We start from the raw sequence: 21,474 nt of genomic DNA, 5'->3' as shown, positions 1-21,474 counted from the left end.
ACCCTCGACTGTCTACATGAAAGGCTGCCATTAGAGGCCGATTTGAGATGCTGTAGACTATAATAGATTTAGTCTTTCATACAGACACATTATCTTATTTCCTGAAAATAAAGATCCCTGTAATTAATTGTCATTTAAATAAAAATACATTAGGTCATGTCACAACGCTTCTCGTTTTCGACAAGAATAAGTTTTATCAGGTTTAAAATATATTGAGTCTACACTTTAATGCATTTTAAACCATCAGTTAAAAAAATATTCATTTAAATTTCTTCCTGACTCTTACTAACTACTCACATTTGTGCGTACCATTTTAGTGTGCTGCCAACAACCGTTCATGTTATTATGTTAAAAAAATAAATATTTAAATAGCGATGTATTTTACTAAATAGAAATATAGATAATAAATTATATAGCCATAAAAACAATGAACTCCAACTCCAAACCATAGACATATGCTAAAAACAAACTGTGAACCAAACAGGTCGCTGCCCACAATGCACTCGTCGTCGCCTTAATGACGTCAGTTCAACCGGTCCCTGCTCACTCTCAGCTTAGCGCGGATTTTAAAAACAGAAATTCCCCAAGTACGTTAGCCGGCTAGTCTTGACATCAGTTTGAAGTATTTGGTTTGGCAACCTTATACCTATAAAAATCCCCACGTGTATTAAGTGAATTTCTTTCTCTTTCTGCATGTTTTGGTGTTCGAGGTGAATGGTGACGCCATCAACCAGCACCGAGTTGTTTGTATCGTTAGCGTTAGCCAGCGGGGCGGTAACTGTCAACTAGTAACCGTTAGCCAGTGAAGTAGCCTCTACTCATAAACTTCACTATTAAGTCGTGTGTGCGGAACTAATTGTGTCACGGCGACAGGTCTACTCTTATTAAGTTAGTTACGACTAGTTTATATTACTCATTTTAAACGTGTATAACTTTCCTAATACTAGAGTGACTCAGTTAGCCAACGAGCTAATACGAGATAATTTTGTAACACTACGGCTATCTAACGGGTAACTGGTTTAAATGGTGTTATGGAGGACAGCTCGTCTTGTTCTTCGGCTGGTCTTTCTCCACCGTCTTTCCTCCAGAGGACGTTGGAGCGGTTATCAAATACACAGTCCCTTAAACTACAAACTGAGGAGGCGTCTCCAGTAGCTGTCATTGGACTTCAGAGGTACTTGTCTGAGCAAACTGATGGACAACTCGACAGCTACAGCTACGACGTGACGGTTACTGATGGAGTCTGGCGAGCCAAATGCTTTGTCCACCCCAGTCTGAATCACCTGGTACACAAAAACACCTTGAGGACTGGGACTGATATCCGCATCATGCAGTGCTCGTTTGTTTACAACGAGAGGAGACTGGGACATGGTTACATTTGCATTGACAAACTCAGGTGTGGTGCAGAGAGGTCTGCTGTCCTGCCCCGCATCAGGGATGTCAGTGCACTGCCCATGCTGGTAAAGCACGGCATGGAGAGGAGCCTGGTGCTGCAAAGTGATGTTCCCCTTCAGGTGAGCCGCAAACATTACCTGTCTCTGTGGAACAACGATGATCCAGAGGGAGACATCTGGATCTCAGGGTGTCCTTCATCTGACACACTGCTGGATGGTGAGATACTGACATTTCTCTGTTACTCATTCATCCTTACATGACATTTACATCACTGATGTGGACTTTGCTAATGCTGTTAAGCCTGCAGTTATGTGACAATACTGACGATAGTAATTGTTGTAAAAGGTGGTTTAATTTAGCAGGTGCAACATAACTTGTACTATTAATGTTCTTTGTTAAGTCCAGAAAATGCTCCTCCTTTATATATATTATTTATTATTCCTTACTTTCATGGTGGATTTTAATTTGCTTTGTCTGCTACGTTGCAGTGAAAGTCTTTCTTCATGTCTTTTTTCAACAGTGTCCAAAGTTACACTCCTTTCTAGTCTGGAGTCATTCTTTAGAAGCACATGGAAACCTCTCCCTCTCCTGGTGAAAATAATACACAAATCCAGATTACGGTACTATGGGAAGTTTGGGCTCAAGATTGATTACCCCTACCAGGTGAGTTTGATCTTAACATGATTTTTTTTATTATTATCTTTTATCTTATCTTGTGTTTCTCTTTAAATTGTGACAGTGTTGTTTTTTCAGTGTTCTTTGTCATAATTTGTTCATATTTCAGGCATACTTTGAAGTTGCTGATCAGAGTGGCACAATGTCTGCCGTGCTTTGGAACGAACTTTGTCCCGAGCTTTACCAGAGACTGAATGTTGGCGCAGTGTTGTACCTCCAAAATTACATTCTGAAGCAGAGTTATTCCAACCGGTCACGGCCACAAATGGACCATCACAGAATGAACAACTTTAATTCTGTAGGTAGGTACATAACTATTAATCATATTGTTGCATTTCAAAGATGTGGGAGCACTGTTTTGTGTGAAAACTGCATAGCATTTCTATATAAGTTGCCGCAGTCAAATTCCTTGTATGTGTACATACTTGGCCATTAAAGCTGATTCTGATTCTGATAATCTTATACTCTGTCACGCTATCTTCCAAGAAATCTGCCTGAACCCTCGCAACCCAGCTTCAGTCATCACTGTGGTCTCACCAAAGAGTGTTCTACCTCAGTGGGGACTGCCTGAGGTTTCCTATCAGTTCACCATCAGGTAATGAATTGGATTTATTTAATTACCCCACAGCCTTACATTTGTCTGTCTTTTATCCCAGACTTTCTGCCGTTTTATTTCATACTAATATAAAATTCTGTTTATATTATCCTGTTATGCAGCTTTTGCTTACTGGTCTAAATAATGTTATTCCATGTATGACTTTTACAGGTCAGAATTGGAGAACCTGGCCAACAACTCTGCATGTGATGTTATTGGTTTGGTAACATTTGTTGGGCGTGTTGAAAGAGTCAAGAGTAAAGGGAACAAGGGTAAGAAGGTTTTCTATTTAATCTGCTGGACTTCCTTTCTGATTCTAATTAACTGACTGACAACGTTCACCTTTCAGGTCCAGATAAATACTGGACGTATCGCTGGGTCCATGCAGTAGATGGAACGTCGAGCCATCCTTTCATCCTGGAGCTGTTTTCCTCTTCTCAGGCAGAAATCTTCAGTCGTATTTGTCCAAGTAAGTCCCCTGTATCAGGTTCTATCTATTAGGTCTGCTGCAGCCTCTTAACATGCCGCTTAGTTTTTTAATATGCCATAAACTCTTCCATAGTGAGCTACCTGGTGTGCACTCAGATGAGAGTTTGTCAAGTGGAAGGATCATTGCTGTACCTCACAAGCAGCTGCGAGACTGAGATTTTCATCACAGGTCAGACCAGCTGTAGCAATAAGTGCCTGATAATATCAAGTGGTGGTTGCTGCAGGTGGAGCTGAACTGAATATTCTCGATCTGTGTCCACAACAGGCTACCACAAAGGTCAGCCATATGTGAGGGACCCCAGAGTGAAGAGCTTCATCCAGTGGACCAAGACTCTCAAGGACGACGCCGTCCTTGAGAAGACAGCAGTTGGTGGCCATTATTGCTACCCTCCACCCCCGCAGATATTTACACAGTCAACGGCAGGTTCCTCAGGTGAGGATCTGAAAACAGAATGGTTGATAGGTTTTGTTTATTTAGAGCATTTTGACAAACCTTGTTTTTTTTATCATTTAAGTACATTAATACATTTATTTATACATTTATCAGTGTCAGCATTCTTCTGTAGTTCTGCTACAAGATACAGCATACTGTACGGACCATGTTATCATCTGTACTGTGCATCTTAATTCTAAAAGTGATATGGCTGAATTGTCTCTGGAGACTTTTATTTTTTGACAGTCACCCTTTGTCTTCAGCTCAAGTTCCTCTGGTTGCTGCAGCTGATTTGAAGAAGGAGTTAGAGACCCTGCAGTACAGAGAACATAAAAAACTTGCAATCCAAGGACAGATCGCAGCAGTGCGATACATGAAAAGCCCAAAGACCCCAGAGCCACAAGGAATGGAAGAGAGAGATGTAAGAAGCATTATTTCAGAACACCTCTCAGAGAGTTGTAACGTCCATTAAATATGTGAAATAAGTCCACACATTTTGTGCAGGTGCCTGATGTTTCTACTGATGTGTGTGAACAAACTGTAGCAGAAGCACACGGTAATCCCTCAACATCTGAACAGAGTCTGTTGGACAGGTTAACGTCCCCATCTTCTGACAATAGCTCAGCATGCAGAAAGAAAAGAAAAATTCAAATCAGGTATGGTTTGACTCTTGACTTACAGATTTTTGTGTTTGATATTGACTCATTTATCATAGTTTTGTGGCAGAGTATAAGCCTCAGTTCATCTGTTAAATGTAATATCTTTCACAGTAAAGCCCTGGAGGCTTCCCCAAATCATGGTAGTGCATCAGCTAAAAGGTAGTTAAGATTCATACGGTTGTGTTCATGAGTAAAATATTTGAACCATTCTAATTTTGTCTCATTGTCTTTGTTCCTGCAGGAGGGCTGTAGATCAAAATACACACGAGGAGGAAGAAGAGAGTGGCTCTGCATCTGAGGAAGTTCAACAGGTGGAACCGCAAACTCCAAGTCCAGGTGATGTTCCGATCTGATCCCAGTCTTTCAACACTCAGTCTAGTTTGTTTGCCCCCAAACTGATTCCCAATCTGGTATTTTTTAAATAATTATTTTATTGTATTATTTTGCTTATTTTGCTGTTGTTTTGTAAATAAACTAAATGGCTTTTTTTAATCTTATATGTATTCTCTTATCTCATTTGTGCACAGTGCAACTGTATTATGTCTAATAAGCTTCCAAATCAATCTAATGTAGGCCTTTAAGCTTGACAGCTGAATAGCTCTGTAAGACATTAAGTCCTTTATATTTTCTCCTAATGTTATATAAAACAGTGGAGCCTTCTTCTTTGTGCAAAATACAAAGCAGTTAATAAACTATGTCTATATAAGTATATTGACTCTTATGTTTGTCCTGCAGCAGCCTCTTTATCTTGGGAAAGCAGCAGCTGGTCAAACCAACGACAAGTCGTATGTGAACATTTGTGTCAAGGTGGACTCTACCAGGACAGCATCTCTCAACGGTTCACATTTGACGAGAAGAATGTCCTCCTGCAGTGGAGCAACCTTCAGCCAACACGGTGGACATCAGAACAAACCACTGACCCCGTCCCGCCATCGCTTTGTATAGGGTACTACCAAGTAACAATATTAGGTAAAGTACTGCTAGTCTGATCTGTGATGTGCAAGAGAGTCTCTGAGTAAAAGCATACACCTCGCTCAATCTCTCTTGTCCATGAACTGTTTGTCACAATATGTCCTGCATAGTATTCTGTCCAAATTATTTTGAGAATACAGGCCCAACTCTGTTTCTTATGAGTCGCCATGCCAACCAAACAAAGATGTCTGTCTTGTTCATTTAGTCCTGAATAGCTAACTGACCTTTGTTTCTGGGGCTTTTACGTCATCCGTGAGTCACTCTGAGGTGGAGGCCCACCGTCAGCGGAAACCAAGTCACACATCAGACGTTTGAGTCATTCCAGAATTTATATAACTCTGTATTACTAAGGCGGATCTGCTTTGTTTGTTTAATTTTCAGCATGTTGTGTAATTACACATAGCCTTGCCTAGAAGCTTTTCTGTGTGTAGCCTTCTGAAGGTATGCAGTGTAAACATACAGTAAGAGCTGGTACATGTTGAAAGGTAGGCCTGTGTTCAGTAAGGGCTGAATATTAAACATAGCTTTATGATTGCATAGTTCACAAAGAACACTGGTAACGATTAAATGGTCTTTATTGTGTACTCTTTCTGACAGGCATTAACAAGCAGATAGCCGTCGACGCTGCTTATTTTCCCGTTGTGAGCTCCGATGAGCCCCGGGCTGTCGGCCTTCCTCAGGTTCCCCATGGCAACAGCATGCTGTCCTGCCTCTCATCAGGTTTCTTCTGCCCGCTCAGCGCCACAGCCAACCACAGTGGAGCTACTCTTCCTGAGCCAGGTAGCCATTGTAGCTGAGGGGGGAAGCACTCACTGACTACTTTACATGGACAGTTAGTCCATCAGTAAACCCCAATAAATAGCCTAATCATGATGGGAACAGACTTCAGTTGGAACAGACTGACCGTATTGGAGGGATTTTTCAGTCAGATTGAGAGGAGTGGTGTAAATCTTTGATATTCAGTTCAGTAGAAAACAGTTGGCACCTAATAGAGAATGAATCCATTCTTTCTATGCATGATTGGTCCACATGGGGTAAACATCGGGAGATTTGAGGAGTTTCCAGGAGGGACGGGAATCATCCTATTTAACATCATGTAAACAGTTTGGTTTGAAAATCTGATTTGAGGGATTTCAGTGGGATTATAGAAACATAGTCCATCTAAACAACCTTGCATGCTTTTCAAGCAGACCTGTAAAGTCTCTTATCACCAACACATCATATTTAACATTTGTCTTGCAGAGGAGGTCTTGGCAACTGCCAGCGAGCTGGAGGACACACATGTGGTGTGCATCTTAGACCTGTGTCATCTGGGTGGAGATGAGGTGGAAATCCTGATCAGTAAGGTGTACAGAGTGACAGAAGTTTCTCTTGACTAGTCTACAGAAGAATACGATAAAAACTTGTAATTAGCAGCATTAATAATGTTATTATAGTAAGTTTGGGTGCAACGGAAGATGAATGCACTTGTTACAGACCAAACATAACTTTTGATACCTGTAGATTCTCTGATTTGTTTTGTTATATATCTAACAGTGTAACATACTGTATAATCTTTTGAGAAAAGTATTTTTTTATTATTAAAACACAGTCCTGTGGCCTTCTTTTACAAAGAAATACAAATCCAGTTGTCTGATGTCTTTTTGCACTGAGAACACACAAGTGCGAAACATTCCTGTCCTGTCCAAGTAAAAAGCTGGCTCAGAATAACAGTACATATGTTTAAAAATATTTATTTTCAAATATTTCACAATATCCAGGATGATTTATAAATAATTCAATATATCATAATTAATATCAAGATATTTATTTTAGAATGTAAACTGTTAATTTCTTTTAAAACAATGTTAACAATTTTTTAAAGCTTATTTTGATGGTAAATACAGAAAGAAAACAAGCCATACAAGTGACTGTGCAACACCAACTTGAACGCAAAAAGAAAGCCTCACCTCCTCTAGTAAGACACTTCATTATCTGTTACAAAATTACTTTAATTTGAAAATCATGTAACATACATATGTAATCTATTAGACATATAAAATAAACAACTATGTAGCCTAAAGTGTATTTTTTTTTTTACATTCTATTATACAATATATTCATAGTTTTTTTTCTGCACTGAAACTGCAGAAATGGCTGTATATACCAGGTTGGTTTTGTTCATTCCTGGTGAATCTTACACAGAAAGCATTGATCTGACTGCTCACACGTAAGGTGTCAGTCATTCATTTATAAATCAGAAAAAAGGTCGGATGTGATTAAATTCACATACCTTTAAAAACAAAACGGCGACAATGAAAAAGAACCCATAAAGAAGAAAACGCAACAATGAAGGTGCAGCAACTACTGTCGGGAGCATCTGAACCCAACTACAAAGAAAAACAGCGGATGGATTATTTACAACTTCCATGAAGCAATACATGCCAACAAAAAAAAAAAATCATCTCACCAAAACATCAACATTTAGGTGGAGCACAGTGGAGTTTAATGAGCAGAATTTCCCTCAACCACCTTCGCAAGGCAAACAACATGAACAACATGATAATAGTTCATTTGCGTACAGACATGGACTGAAATCTTTGCATGATGTGTTCAGGTGAATAAAGTGGGAAGAAAATCTACTGCTGTCTGAAAGGGTGGTATACTGCAAAATCCTGTTGTTTTTTCATAACAGATGAAGGAAAACAAATCTCATCAACTATGGCACATCTGAGTTGCTGGCTGAATTGAACCTTAATGGGCGGACTCTCTCTAACTGATTACTTGCGCAAGCATAGAGAGGAATGAAGGGAGACTTGGCTTCAGCCGTTTAAAAACCTGTTCTGACGGTCGTGTAAAATTGCACTTTTTCTTCTGACTTGATCCAGTTTGGACTGAATTACCATTAAAGCAGCGTTACCAATCATCCTGGTGAACATATGGCCCTTGTTTGGGAGAAACTAACACACAATTCCCTTGCAGTTAAAGTCCTGTGTGATCATTGTAATCATAGACTTTCAGTTGACACATCTTGTACCTTTTTTTTTTTTTCTTTTTTTCTTTTTTTGGAAAAAAAAAGATACTGTCAATATCAACAGCTGAAGGAATGTTAGGGCATTTTCATTAAAAAAATACTTAGAATATAATTTACAACGGTACAACGGCTTATTTTACACCTCTATATATATCGTACATCTGTCCTGAAACATTTAAAACAGTATAAATTAACATTCTTCTCTTCAAATTGACATTGCACATAGAAAAGTGGAAAACTGCACTGAACATACATCATGCTGAAAGTGTCCCGACAGCTGTCATCCAGTATGAACAGCTCCAGTCTCGAATGGTACTACGGTGTATCGGACTGCAATATATGCAGATATCAGACTCTTGAATATTAAGGGTGGCTTTTCATAGAGTGGAGCACATGAAACAGCATTCTGAGTGCTGTTTGTCTGCTGAGCTATCTGGGGAAAAACAATTATGCCATCTGTCTGATTGTCATTAAAAAAAACAGCAGTTTGCTTTTTCCTTAGCAGGTTTTCTTCCTGTGTATTGTTCAGATGCTAATCCGGTCAATATACTCCAATCCTCTTTGTGTAACAACTGGAATCTCACATAATCTCACCATTATTACAGTACCCCAAACTGACAACACACTGACAAAACGCACAATACAGCTTTACAACTTAAGCCAATGAACACACTTGTATCCGCTTATCTTTATATTGTTGAGATAGGAGTGCAGTTATTAGAGCCGATTAACAGCTGCAAAATACGTTGCAGCAACATTTCCTTTCTACTATCAGAATAAAAGGATTGTAACATGTCCAAAAAGTGACTGATGATCAGACGTGTGGAGCGTTCAATACTTGACTACAGTAATCTCAAATTTTGTGTTTTTTCTTCACTGTTGTAGTTGTATGCTAATACAATATATAATGGAGGCTACTAGATTTAGAAGGTAAATGAAGCCTGTGCTCATAATATTTCTGTTTTAAATGCATTTGTCGTAGGGGGGCTTGTAAATAAGCGGACATTTTTCTTTAAATAATCAAACAAACAAAACAATACTGATCCGACTAGATAAAGATAGTAATGCTGTTCAGGCAGCATCCATTCTAACATTTCAAAGATCCTCAAATCCCTAGTTCCACTCTTCTGCTGCAGGTTGTTGTAGTGTGTTGGAAAACTACAGTTGAAGTCAGAAGTTTACATACACCCAGGTTGAAGTCGTTGAAAACTGTTTTTTTTTAACCACTCCACAAATTTCATGTTAACAAACTATATTTTTGGCAAGTCGGTTAGGACATCTACTTTATGAAAGATGATTTAACTTATAATATTATAATCACTATATCACAATTCCAGCAGGTCAGAAGTTTACCCGTGCCTTTAAAACTGTTTGGAACATTCCAGAAAGTGATGTCTATGGTTTGCAGCGTCTTACTCTTTGGATAAATATCCTCTGGTCTGACTAAACCGTTTGGCCATAATGACCACTGTTACATTTAGAGTTAAAAGAGGAAGGTCTGCAAGCCAAGGAACGCCAGCCTGACCATGAAGCATGGGGGTGGCAGCATCACGTTGTTGTGCTTTGCTGCAGGAGGGACTGGTGTGCTCCAGAAAATAGACAGCAGCACGAGGAATAAAGATTTTGTGGATACATGGAAGCAACTTTTTGCAAATTGATCTTCTTAAGAGACAATGAACCCAAGCATCCTCCTACAGTTGTGGCAAAATGGACAACAAAGTAGAGGTACTGGAGGAGCCATCACAAAGTGTGTGCGAGCCCTACAAGTCGGCCTCATTTACACCAGTCCTGACCCACTGGGAATGTGATGTATGAAATAAATCTTTCTCTCTGCTGTTACTCAGATATTCATATTTTTAAAACCAAGTAGTGATCCTGACTGACGTAAGAAAAGTTTAAAGTATTTGGCGGTGGTGTATGCAAATCTCTGACTTGAACGGTACAATTAGCCACATGCTAACAGTTTGGATGAAACAGTGACAGGGCAAGACACAGTTAAAGACCACAGTTGACCTTTCAATGTCTGAATGAACAAAAAAAAAAAAAAAAACAGTTTTAATGTTTGTGTATAAAAGTAGTTTTCTTAATCATATATTGTTTGAAATATACATGTAATAAATAGGGATTAAGTAATAAATGAATCTTATCAAGTATACTACAGTTCAAGAAAGTGTTGCGAAAGTTGGGATGTACTGGGCATGTAAAAATCATCTGACACATATATATATATATATATATTTGTAATATATCCCAATAGAAATCTAGATGTATTTTAATTCAATCTGCTATGGAAAATAATTCATTATGACCTCTATGAAAATATAACATTGTATTTCAAATGGACCTGAGCTGGATTTTTAAAGCCATAATCGGACAAAACCATCAAACCGTACCATGGACGTACCATGGCTGAAGGCACAATTTATTTTTCTCCCTCTCTGGTAGCCGTTTCTCACACGAGGACTGATGCTGCGCAGCTCATCAGAAGCACTTACAATTACAACTTCAGAGCTCTGATGGCGGCGGGACCCTTTCTTCAGATTGAGGCTTTAAAAATCTAGATAGACCTTCCTAATAGCTGGAGAAAATCCTGTTCATCGCCTTCCTACCAAACCTGATGTTCTGATGTGATCATCTAACCAACTCGCCATGAACATACCTGTGAGTAAATCATTGTTTTGGGGGGTGTAATGGCAGCCAGCATTGAGAATCCTCATGTACACACGTCCCTTTATCAAATGAACCATCTCATTGAGGGGTGTTGTAGATTTGAATAGTAATCTCATTTTTAAGTTGTTATTTGTGAACAAAATGGAATATTAAAATATGGAGGGGAAATAAATATTCTACTCTGGGGGGGGTGATACCAAAGTGCAAACAGACACTTAGAAGGAAACTCTGTTAGACAAAAACTTCCACATGTAAACATGTAAAGTGTCTTCTTAAGAGCTTTGATAATCCACTTGTTCCAGCAGTTTCACTGGTGGACGCCTGAGTGCTATGCGGCCTGGTGATGAAGGCCCAGCGCCTCAGACTCTCTCCAGATCTGGTTTCACTTTAGAGACGTACGGCCGGCTTCTTCTCAGCCGGCAGCTTCACGTCAAAAGTTCGGTCACCACAAGCATTTTCTTCTTTTTTTCACTTTTCCAAAGCAGGACTTATTTGACTTCCCAAATGCCACAACTTGCTGCCGCTGGCACGGCCATGTCCCAGAGGCGGATCTCGGCGCTCCAACAAAGTCCACAGCGCTACCGCGTCAGCATATTTCGGAAGTCTGAAACGCTGCCAGTCTGGTTTTGGGAATGTTGGTATTGTCTTTGTGGCTGCTGTGGCTGCTGCTGCCGTGCAAGTGGCAGTTGCTGTGTTTGTGGCTGCTGCTGAATATAACCAACCCCACTGCCTTGTTGTGGGACATTAGTGGCGTGTAAAAATGCCGGAGTAGATCCACCATGTACAAGCCCTTGAGTCATCTGTGGACATAAAAGAGAACTTAAGCATACGCCGGCAAGCCAAGAGAACCCCATTCATTAAGTTTTATTTGCGAAATTTAAGAGCGAGAAGCTATATTTGTAATTTAAAACATGAATGCAGGTCCTGCATTATGGTGAAAAATTGGCAGATTCTGCAGAGCGACAGGTGTATTATATGACAGGTTAACTCTACACTCATCTACCAGGTCGTTAGGTTCACAAGTAAAACAAATACATTGTAATGTTACAGTTCTGCACTACATCTCAGTGTCACAAAGATTACAGTATCCAGTATTAGTTTCAAATAACAGAAAACTGCTGATTGAATTGTTTTCATGTTTGTACTATTCTGACAACCCCATTTTAGTCAGGGGGCCAGGCTAAATAACAGAAACACTTTAGTGTTTCATTCAATCCAGTTTAACAGCACCACAAACTACATCCTCCAAAATAATCATCCAGTTGAATTACCACCTTTCGGATGCTGTTTCAACATAAACTGAACATTAGAACAGTCATGGAGGAGGATTTAATGCAGGACTGTTATATTACAATGTATTTATTTTCACTTATGTACCTAAGGTTTTGGCAAGTGAGTGTATATCATATTTAACTACCCTAGCTCTATCATATTGTAAAATAAAGTAATGACGACTGCTCCATGGTGAGACAACTACACAGTCTTAATGCCATTTTGGTCTACATTTATCCTGTTAGCTACTAGAAAATAAATCCGTTACAGATTTGATATTGTTGTCCTCCACACGTGGCAAATAACACTTTCTTCCTTTATCCAACAAAACACTGACACCACTCACCACTTACACCACCAGCGAAAAGAAAAACACGACATATTCCAAAGAATATAATTCAACATTTAAACTCTTACATCTGATCAGTTTGAAAACAACAATGAGGTTTTAGAATTCTGTGGCAGCTTGTTGCTGTGGTAACAAGGTATTCAGATGCAGTGTGATACCTAAAATGTTCAGAAATGAATTAACATAAAACCCTGGGTGATTCCACGGAGCAGAATTATACAACAATCCATCGCAAACTGCTGACATTTAAATTGAAAAGCGTACTTTCTAGAAACAGCTATTAATAAGGCGCTGAGTAACACTGCTGCATCACTACATGGGCGTCGTACCTGAAAGAACTGCTGGGGCTGCTGGAGCTGCAGGGAGTGCTGAGAGGCCTGAGGCTGAGCGTGGTAGGCCGACTGCGACTGGTGAGAGATGAAGCTGTTGTGTGGGATCATTATAGGGGACGTGAAGACCGGAGAGGGGACGAGGACGGCGTTGCAGTTGACCTGCTGCATGGAGAACGAGGGGGCGATGATCTGCTGCTCCAAGGTGTATCTGTGTGGAGGGGCGCAATGAAGGGTTCAGTCGCAATGTGGCATGAAGGAAGTAAAACCGACGTGTCTGTGCCATCTGATTACTCACAGGGTTTGAGAGAGGCCCATGTTGCACTGCGAAGGCTGCGTGGTGACGCTGCTAGTGGGAACCAGCGTCTGCATTGGCTGGTTGAGGAGCATTCTGCAGGAAAATAAATCTGTCAGTGGAAGAACTCAATCTGTGCTGTGAAAATAATCCTCTATCATTAAAACATTTTCCTTTTTATATGAGCTGATTGTCAAATAGATCCTTTTTGGGGGGGAATTATTTGCTATAAGACTAAAGTGCATGCCTAGAATGCTACATTTATAGTGTTTTTCCTACTAACCTCTAACATATACTGATGTGCATGTCATTCATAAACACTAATTGTATGTAGTGTCACCACTCTGTGATTTTCCCCAGTGGTTTAGACTACTGCGTCTCAGTTCCTCACCGTAGTTGTCCATCTTGGTTGAACTGGCTGTCTGTGTGTCTTTGGTTTGCATCCTGCTGAGGCCTTGTGTTGGTCTGAGAGAACATCATGGGGTTGCTGTAGAAGGGCATCGTCAGGCTTGTGTTAGTCTGCACCGGCAAACTCACCGCCTGCGTCTGCCCGCTCCGAGCAATCCTCTGCTGGCCCTGCAATGAAGCGAAGGAGGGGCTCAACAGGTCAGAATAATGGTGCACATACTGTTTTCCACACAAGCGTGTTTTAATTCGTTTTTTTAAATACAGTTTTTTTCAGCTCTGTACCTGCGTTGATGGCGAGCTGTTCTCTCTCAGGAGTGAGTGAGGGGATGAACTGTGAGCCCCGCATGCTGGTGCTGGGGGTTTAGGGTGACCAGAGTGCTGCCTGATGACTCCTGACTGGCTCTGCTGCGCCGGCCTCCCCGGGCCCTGCTGCTGGGGCTGCTGTTGCTGCTGCTGCTGCTGCTGCTGCTGGGCCTGACCAAAGTCATTGTGAATGGGCTGCTGTAACAACATCTACACACACACATAAACAGACATTATTAATTTAGTATTGGCGACATGAAACTAACAAACAAAAGTCTTTCTGATAGGAAGAGTTTCTGTGAATGTTATGTAGGTCATGTAGTAGTCAGTGCTTGCCTCTAGATGGGGCAATTTCACCGTTACTATGAGGAATACAGTTTGATATTTAACAGCTAATATGTACATGCTGATTACTTTATAAATGTCTACATTAACATCTGTGGCTTCCTCAGTGCAGAAAACCCACACATGTGATACTACTTAATTACTTCTGACTGAGGAAATGAACTGAGCTGTCTTTCTTTTTTGTGACGACGCTACCTGTAGATTAGCAAGGTGAAGCTTCTCCTTTATGTCGTGCAGCTCCTGCTGCTGCGTCTTAATGTCCGCTTGCAGAATGCGCGTCCTCTCCTCCAGCTGCTCCTTCAGCTGGTTCATTACGCCGAGCTGAGGCTGCTGCAGCTGATACATAGAGGTCTGCTGCTGCTGCTGCTGCTGCTGCTGCTGTGATTGCTGTTGCTGGAAAGAAAGCCGACATGAGGAAAACAAAACTCTTTTGTACCACAGTTATCTTTTGTTTGTTGTGCTTTTTTTGCAGAAAATGTGGCTCAGTTAGCATGAGTCACGGAATGGTTTGTTCTTGTGAAGGTGAAAGCACATCAATCTTCCAGCTTTTTCTGCGAAATAGAATTTACAATTCAAAAATGATCGAGGTGGCTAAATTCTGAGAACTACACTGCACAAGCCATACATAAAGAAGCATATCAGATATGAACTTGATACTTATTTCTTTTTTAACAGTTTTACTCACTGTGCTTTTTAACATAATCTTAGGACAGGGCCGAGAAGAACTGTACTAAGCAGCAGAAGAAATAAACACATACAGCGGCAACAGTCGTAACAGTAAGATATTGTAAACAAACTGGAGCGAGGAAAGCAACATGCAGGAGAGGAAGTCTAAACACTAACCATTGCGGAGTGATTGCTGCAGGTGGGAGAAATGGGGAGGCTCATTTGGGAAACAAGGTCAAAGGAATTTTGTCTTTGTGCCAAATTCTACAAGGAAAAGGGGTGGGAAAGTTTTACAATTAACACAGTGTGTGACTGGATAATATGTTGTCATTGGGCAGTTGTTTCCTGCTGACCATTTTATCTCTGTATAGACTAAACTGACCTTTGAGCCGCTAGGTTGCAGTCTGGCAGATGTCTTCTCCGGCCCCATGGAAGCAGACTGCCATTTTGGCGTGCAGGCCTCTGTGTAGGAGTTAGCTGCTGCAAAAGAGGCAGGTTGGTTCTAAATACACTTGGGCAAAGTAAACTCATCATATGTTCAGTTAGATTGTAATTACTGTTTTTCCTATGTCACCTGGTAAAGGATAACTACAGTAATGGTGAGCAAATGAACCTTGATTCTCTGTGTATTTTACTAGCAGGATGCTGTGGGATCTTACTCTCATCTCTTCATCTGTGTGAATTACTGAAACTTTCCTGCAGCTCCTTTGTCTAGGGTTTATATTTCTATATCTACATACATGTTTCTTGATCTTGCGGCTCTTGTGTTGACTCCCACTGTTTCTTTTAACTGCCATTTCTTAATGAAATTTTGGACAACAAAAATGCACAGATTTTTGCAACAGCTACCTTTTCAGAATCTCATGAATCATGTCCTGTCCCACAACCCTAAGCAAACCTCAACCTATAGCATAAGTGACAGGCTGATGCCCTCACAGGTTGCTAGATGTCTTCCTAGTCGTCACTCGCCTTTCTCAGACCCTACTCTGCACCTCTTTGTCCATTTTTGGATTACGGCTGCTCATTAGGCGGGCACGTCCAATATGGCGACAGGTAGAGTCACCACACTGAGCTTCAAAATGACTCGTCGCGGAGGGTTCTTCTACATTTATATATTAGGCAGAGCGGTACTGATACTGTCTAGCTCCATTGCATTCTTCAGATAGAGATGTTTCTGCCTCAAGTGACACTGCTCCATCACATTTCCCACTACATTTTCCCCCCTGAACAGTATTACTATAAACTGATACAACTTATGAAATGCACGTTCTTGGTTGTATAACAATACTGCTGATTCACAAGCCCTCGATTGCCACCTCATCCTGACACTGACTAAAACCCACAAACTTGTGATGAATTCACTGCAGCACAAATGAAGAAAAAGTATCCACACACCATTTTCTAACAGATGCATTTTCCTCAATTTGTCTTCACAAATAATAAAACAGTATATAAAATATGTGTGGGTTAATGTTCACCTTATATATACAGCAACTGTAATGAATGTGGGACTGCTACTGTGTGTTCTTCATAAGAATGCAGATGCGAGTGAAGTGGTTTAGTCAATTAAGTGGTGGGTGGAAGATCAGCAAGTCACGTCAAGAGGAAGGGGTTCAAACAAACAGGGCATGCTAAAGTAAGACGCCTTTCATCGTACATGTGAAATTCACAAGTTAAAGGCAGTGAAAGATGGTTATTATTGGCGTTATATTGTGTGTGGCAAAGAGAATCCCTTTTTAAAGCTGAATTAAAATACCGTATCTTTCAGCCCTACAGGAGCATAATTTCTGTGCATAACGACCCTCTGTAGAGTGAGTTAGCACTTTAGGGAGCAGAGGATGACTCACATGCTGAGTCTGACAACGCTGTGTGGGAGGACTTCCGGGAGCTGTGGGAGGATACCGAACGTGCACGGCTGTTTCTGTCCGGCGGTGCGTCCAATGTGGAGCAGATGTCCAAGTACAGCTCCTGAGCCTGGAACACAGAGTTATGTTCAATACAAAGGGTCAGATTTGAAGCTGACCTCATAACTGACCCTGAACGTCACATACTGCATGTAAGAGGGCTCTTCACTCTCACCTTCACAGAGGAGGGAGCTATCTCAGGTGGAGACAACTCCTCAAGGCCAAACGCTCGCCTCCTTTCAGCTCGCACTTCAGCATAACTAAATGACAACAGGCACAAAGAGTTACGTGACAAGTACAAACTTAATACAGACACATTCCTAATCCCAGGGCAGTGGAAAAAACACACACATCCCTCTCTTGAGAAATGTTATTAGAGAAAATCCAAGAGCAACAACCAGCTTACCTGACAACAGTGTGAGTACAGACGATGAACTCGGGTTTGGAGTTCCACTGGTGGTAGGTAATGTAGTAGTGAGTCTGCAACCAAATCCACTGCTGACCTTTGGTCAGGAAGCGATAATAGCAGGATTTACCCTTGCCAAACTGCATTACTACAAAGAGAAAAACGTTGGGGCAAATTAATGCTGTGTTCAGGAATCACAGACTCTTATAATGCACTAGTACAGGAGACTTCTGGATCTGGTGGTGCTGACACACAGCATTTACTTACATTGCTTGTGACACTGGGCTATGAGCTCCAAATCATCCACATGATAGTAATCATAGCCAGAAGTTCCAAGAACTTCAAAGGGTAAATAACCTATGATTGGTGAAGCTCTGAAACATAAAAGAAGATGATATAAATGCAAGAAATATCTTTTTAAAATAAGAAGTCTGATGTTTGACGGAATTATAAAGCTCTTTTACCTGTGATCTAAAAACAGGAACTTCCATTCAAGGCTGTGTCTGGAAGTGAATTCATCACAAGGATCTTCCACATTGCACAAATCCTAAACGAAAACACAGTGAGAGTGAGAAAGAATCCATTACGTTGTCACACCAAAGACAGGAAATTAGTAGCAGCATGAGTAGCAGCCAAAATGATGTCACTGCTGTCACAAGTAAATTAGCACAGAATGTACAACGGCTGCTATAGCTGCTGTAGCTTCAAGCACTGGTAACAGCCTCTGACGATTTACACTTTGCTTACACTTAATCCCATTCAGACAGTTGTTTTGCATATTTACTGAAAGCTGTAACCTTGAACATGCACATTGTTATGTATACTGTGTACAAAAGCATTGTCTTTTGCCGGGTTCAAAAACAGCAGATAAAAAAACTAGTACTTCCATATGATTCTTTTTGAGCCTTAGATATGAAAGATATTTAAATTATATAATAATATAAGTAATATAATATAAGAGGTTAAGTATAACACTGTTGTTTTGATCTGGGATGATCTTAAAAATCCTGTGTGGCCATGACCTTTATTTACTTCTATTACTTAACAAGAACCCAAATCTGAACTCGCAGAGCACCTTTGGGATCAGACACATCCTAATGATGTACCGCTGGAAGTACACCATGTGCCACACTGGACCTTTGTGCTGCAACAAATTTCCAGAGAGTCCTTGTCATAATAGAGTCAGTACAGACCAAAATGTGCCTTTCCTCAGACAACATCCCTACGGTGTCATGGACCCTAGCTCGTCGTTGCCATGCAGATTATGGCTGCTTTCAATGCCACAAGCTTTATGCCTCTGGGAGTAATAAAACCAGATTCATGCAACACAAACAGAGAAACAAAGGCACAGGTTTTAAGCTCTGACCTGGTCTTACCTTTAGAAACTGTGGAGTGACTAGTCGTACAGTAGCAATGAGGCAGACCTGCTCCTCCAGCGATGACTGCAGACTTCTTGGTAACGTCAGTTCAAGCCCGTTACAAGAAGACGTAGGCACTGTGTGAAGAGGAACATATTTAGCTTTATGCATTTTCATAAGTTAATACTAAATCAAGAAGATCTGAATCAAAGTTTACTCAAAGCACTGAAGATGCATATTTGATTAAGACCTTTAAAAAAATCTTACCATTGTTGTGAAACTTGAAATCTCCCACAAACTTGACATACTCATATACAGGTGGCTCCTTTGGGTCAATGTTACCTCTGGCTAGATGACAGCAAAATTCAATATGTGCCTCACCTAAAAACAGACGAAGATGTTGTCATGGTTACTTCCTATAAATAATAACACATTCCCAACAATTTCTTCCTGATAACCTTGTTTTCTAATGACACTGCAGCAACACAACAATTGCAAACGTGCAGTGTGAAAATGAAGATTTAAATCACACTTCAGCAGCTGTGGGAATAGATCGCTTTTGCTATTAAACATTAAAATAATGTGATAAGGAAGAAAATGTTCATATTAACAAAGGGTTAGAGTATTATGTTTATGTAATCTTTTTTAATACAGTAATTAATTACATGTCTTACTCCACTGGGAGAGTCAACAGATTTCATTTATGGCTTAATAGCCCACTTTAAAAGACTCTCCTGTGTTTAGAGGCAAATGACCTATTCCACAAAAGAACATGAAAAATCAAAAGAGCTGGTTGGACAAGTCAGGGTACTTTAGCGCCTCTTGAAGATGTCTTTTCTTTGTATTCAGTCAATAGAAAAAAAAAAGAATAACAATAATATGAAAATCCCCTCTAACTAGATTTATCTTAATTTGCATAGCAAGGCTGTGATGCTGTTAATAGGCAAATAAAAGATGGATGCCACTGGTGTTGAGCCACGAAAAACAGCGATCGCTCCAGAAATGATATCGTGACAGTTCAGGCTTCTGAGGACAGCCTGAGACACCAGCAAATCACCCTCTATCTTCCCCAGAAAAGCCCAGTAGTATCAAAGATTAAGGTCAGTGTCTTGAGCCTCCCATACTACACTGCTTTGGATTACTGTGCTAACATAACAGTGATTTAAAGTCTTAACCATGATACTAAGCTAGCTTCTATTATTAGCTAAAAGTCTAATCATAGACACTAACTAATCAGCAATCCAATAAACTACAAACCCCAATTCAGCAACCTACTCTATATATAACAGGTTTAGACAGAAGAGTCGGACAGTTTGGAGATGTAAATGAGCGAAAAATCGACATGCCAAGTCAGTTGTTTGAAAACTGAATTTTAAGTCAACGGTAAAAGATTGCAAAAAGAACTGTAACGTAGTCATTGTTTCTGAATACATACTGAACCTTTGATCTCCTTTCATGGGAAACAATCTATAGGATTTAACCTTTCCACTTCAACTTCATGACCTAGACGCAGTGTGTGTGCAGACAGCCTGCTCAGCAGGATACTCACTGTCAAGGAAGTCAGCAGCAATGGGGTCAGTCATCAGCATGTGGGATGATAGCAGCTTATACACCTCCCCATGTTCCCGCTCCGGGAGGAAATTCAAGATATTTTGGTCCACCATATCTGACTGGTGCAAAAGGATCGATAAATGATGGTCAGTCTTTTGAGGAGTGTGTCATATGCAACAGTGTGACATAATCATTGCACACTGGGGATCTCAATTTCCGAAGTGTAGGGGTTTTAATGCATGGTCTAGAACAGTTTTTCACTTTACTGGCATGGCTTGTGTCTCCTTGTTGACAACAGCAGAGACCCATCTGGGTTAAAGTTGATTCACTTAGAAGTTATAAGTGCAACATATGCAGCAACTAAAACCCATAGGTTATGGAAACAAAAATTAAATGAATATTGTGGAACAGATCAGATCATAACTATTGGTAAACATGTAACGGGTCTGTTCCCAATCAAGAGTCATTTCTACTTGGGTGGCAATATGATGTCAACTGACAAAAATGTTTGAAAGAGAATGAGCCTGAAGCCGAATCAAGCAAAAAATAAATACAGTGCAACATTCAAACACTGCAGTGTTAGCAAGAGAGTAAAAGTAAAGATCTCCCACTTACCGGTAAATGGCCCATTAGTGAGGACACACTGTCAGATACGTATATGATGTTGCCATCTGTAGTTAATGCAACCAAGAAACCATCTAGGGCCTGTAAGAAGAGGGAGAAGGTTGGCAAGGTGTTACAGTATGTTGAACAGTGTGCAGTGTAAATGAAACGTTGGCACACTGACATGCTGCTGCCACTGCATTTACTGGGTTATTTATGGGTTCATAAATCATCTAATGTTTTATCGCAAACTGGACAATTAATAGTGTAAACATAAAATTCATCATCATCATGTACAATATGTCATCTTGCCCAGGTGTCATTGCTGCCATTGTCATTTTAACAATAGTGTTTCTTTGTTTTTATTTTCAGTATTAACCAGTTTCAGAGTTAAATGGGCTCTTCTACAAACACATCCTCTTGAGCGTTACCTCCAGCATTAGCTGAGTGAACTCCTCATTACTGAGGAACGAAGGCTTCCAGTCTTGCCTCACATCACACGTTTCATTCTGTGCAGTGATGTCTGAAAAAGATGGAAGTTGAGTAAAAGATGATAATTAAGTCTACAAAAGACTGAAACTAATGAGAATACACAGGGTGTACAGGGTGCATAGACGTACCTTTCTGTTTCTGCAAGAAGTCAATAGTCCTCTCCAATATGGTGGACTTATCCATCTTGCGTGGATGGCCTTGACCCTGCAGCATGGTGCAGAGCTCCTTGATGAGCACATTGAACTGGTCTCTTCTTTTCTTTTCCGATTTGTTACGGGATGCCCTAAAGGGG

The 21,474-nt window shown here is 40.4% G+C and overlaps 2 protein-coding genes across 4 annotated transcripts in view; one reads left to right on the top strand and one right to left on the bottom strand.

Annotated features, from left to right (window-relative positions):
- The first annotated feature begins 670 nt into the window (after positions 1 to 670).
- On the top strand, positions 671 to 6,955 carry radx (RPA1 related single stranded DNA binding protein). Of its 3 annotated transcripts, none has more exons than XM_084565203.1 (15): positions 671 to 1,611; positions 1,916 to 2,058; positions 2,180 to 2,372; positions 2,557 to 2,665; positions 2,837 to 2,937; positions 3,015 to 3,134; positions 3,228 to 3,323; positions 3,420 to 3,587; positions 3,851 to 4,008; positions 4,092 to 4,243; positions 4,358 to 4,405; positions 4,488 to 4,582; positions 4,982 to 5,215; positions 5,816 to 5,998; positions 6,461 to 6,955. In XM_084565203.1, exons 1-15 carry the CDS (start codon positions 1,032 to 1,034, stop codon positions 6,595 to 6,597), a joined length of 2,517 nt encoding a protein of 838 aa, XP_084421329.1. In that variant the 5' UTR covers positions 671 to 1,031; the 3' UTR covers positions 6,598 to 6,955. The 3 variants fall into 3 exon arrangements, with proteins under 3 accessions (XP_084421329.1, XP_084421328.1, XP_084421327.1); XM_084565202.1 differs by having other exon boundaries at positions 4,074 to 4,243; positions 4,985 to 5,215; XM_084565201.1 differs by having other exon boundaries at positions 4,074 to 4,243.
- Positions 6,956 to 7,100: 145 nt separating this feature from the next.
- npas2 (neuronal PAS domain protein 2) overlaps positions 7,101 to 21,474 on the bottom strand; it is a 41,203-nt gene continuing 26,829 nt past the window's right edge. The window contains exons 4-21 of the mRNA XM_084565149.1: positions 21,311 to 21,465; positions 21,122 to 21,213; positions 20,703 to 20,792; positions 20,086 to 20,206; positions 18,804 to 18,917; positions 18,555 to 18,673; positions 17,643 to 17,725; positions 17,446 to 17,552; positions 17,179 to 17,326; positions 16,948 to 17,032; positions 16,716 to 16,842; positions 15,251 to 15,348; positions 14,398 to 14,595; positions 13,837 to 14,067; positions 13,538 to 13,722; positions 13,150 to 13,242; positions 12,852 to 13,062; positions 7,101 to 11,701 (exon numbers count right to left, since the gene is read on the bottom strand). Of these exons, the coding sequence (XP_084421275.1) occupies positions 11,480 to 11,701; positions 12,852 to 13,062; positions 13,150 to 13,242; positions 13,538 to 13,722; positions 13,837 to 14,067; positions 14,398 to 14,595; positions 15,251 to 15,348; positions 16,716 to 16,842; positions 16,948 to 17,032; positions 17,179 to 17,326; positions 17,446 to 17,552; positions 17,643 to 17,725; positions 18,555 to 18,673; positions 18,804 to 18,917; positions 20,086 to 20,206; positions 20,703 to 20,792; positions 21,122 to 21,213; positions 21,311 to 21,465 (2,479 nt within the window). The 3' untranslated portion in view covers positions 7,101 to 11,479. The remainder of the gene's footprint in view (positions 11,702 to 12,851; positions 13,063 to 13,149; positions 13,243 to 13,537; positions 13,723 to 13,836; positions 14,068 to 14,397; positions 14,596 to 15,250; positions 15,349 to 16,715; positions 16,843 to 16,947; positions 17,033 to 17,178; positions 17,327 to 17,445; positions 17,553 to 17,642; positions 17,726 to 18,554; positions 18,674 to 18,803; positions 18,918 to 20,085; positions 20,207 to 20,702; positions 20,793 to 21,121; positions 21,214 to 21,310; positions 21,466 to 21,474) is intronic.

This window comes from Chelon labrosus (genome assembly GCF_963514085.1).
Source record: "Chelon labrosus genome assembly, chromosome: 17".
NCBI classification, from domain to species: domain Eukaryota; kingdom Metazoa; phylum Chordata; class Actinopteri; order Mugiliformes; family Mugilidae; genus Chelon; species Chelon labrosus.
The sequence above is the reverse complement of the archived record's forward strand: the minus strand, read 5'-3'. Positions and strand labels throughout refer to the sequence as shown.

What these genes read in the sequence shown, in the direction of transcription:
- radx (XM_084565201.1), top strand. Translation starts at nt 1,032, where the DNA reads ATGGAGGACAGCTCGTCTTGTTCTTCGGCTGGTCTTTCTCCACCGTCT. An exon ending in TCCTATCAGTTCACCATCAG is followed by an intron (nt 2,666 to 2,836) that starts GTAATGAATTGG and finishes TGACTTTTACAG; the next exon opens with GTCAGAATTGGAGAACCTGG. An exon ending in CAAGAGTAAAGGGAACAAGG is followed by an intron (nt 2,938 to 3,014) that starts GTAAGAAGGTTT and finishes TTCACCTTTCAG; the next exon opens with GTCCAGATAAATACTGGACG.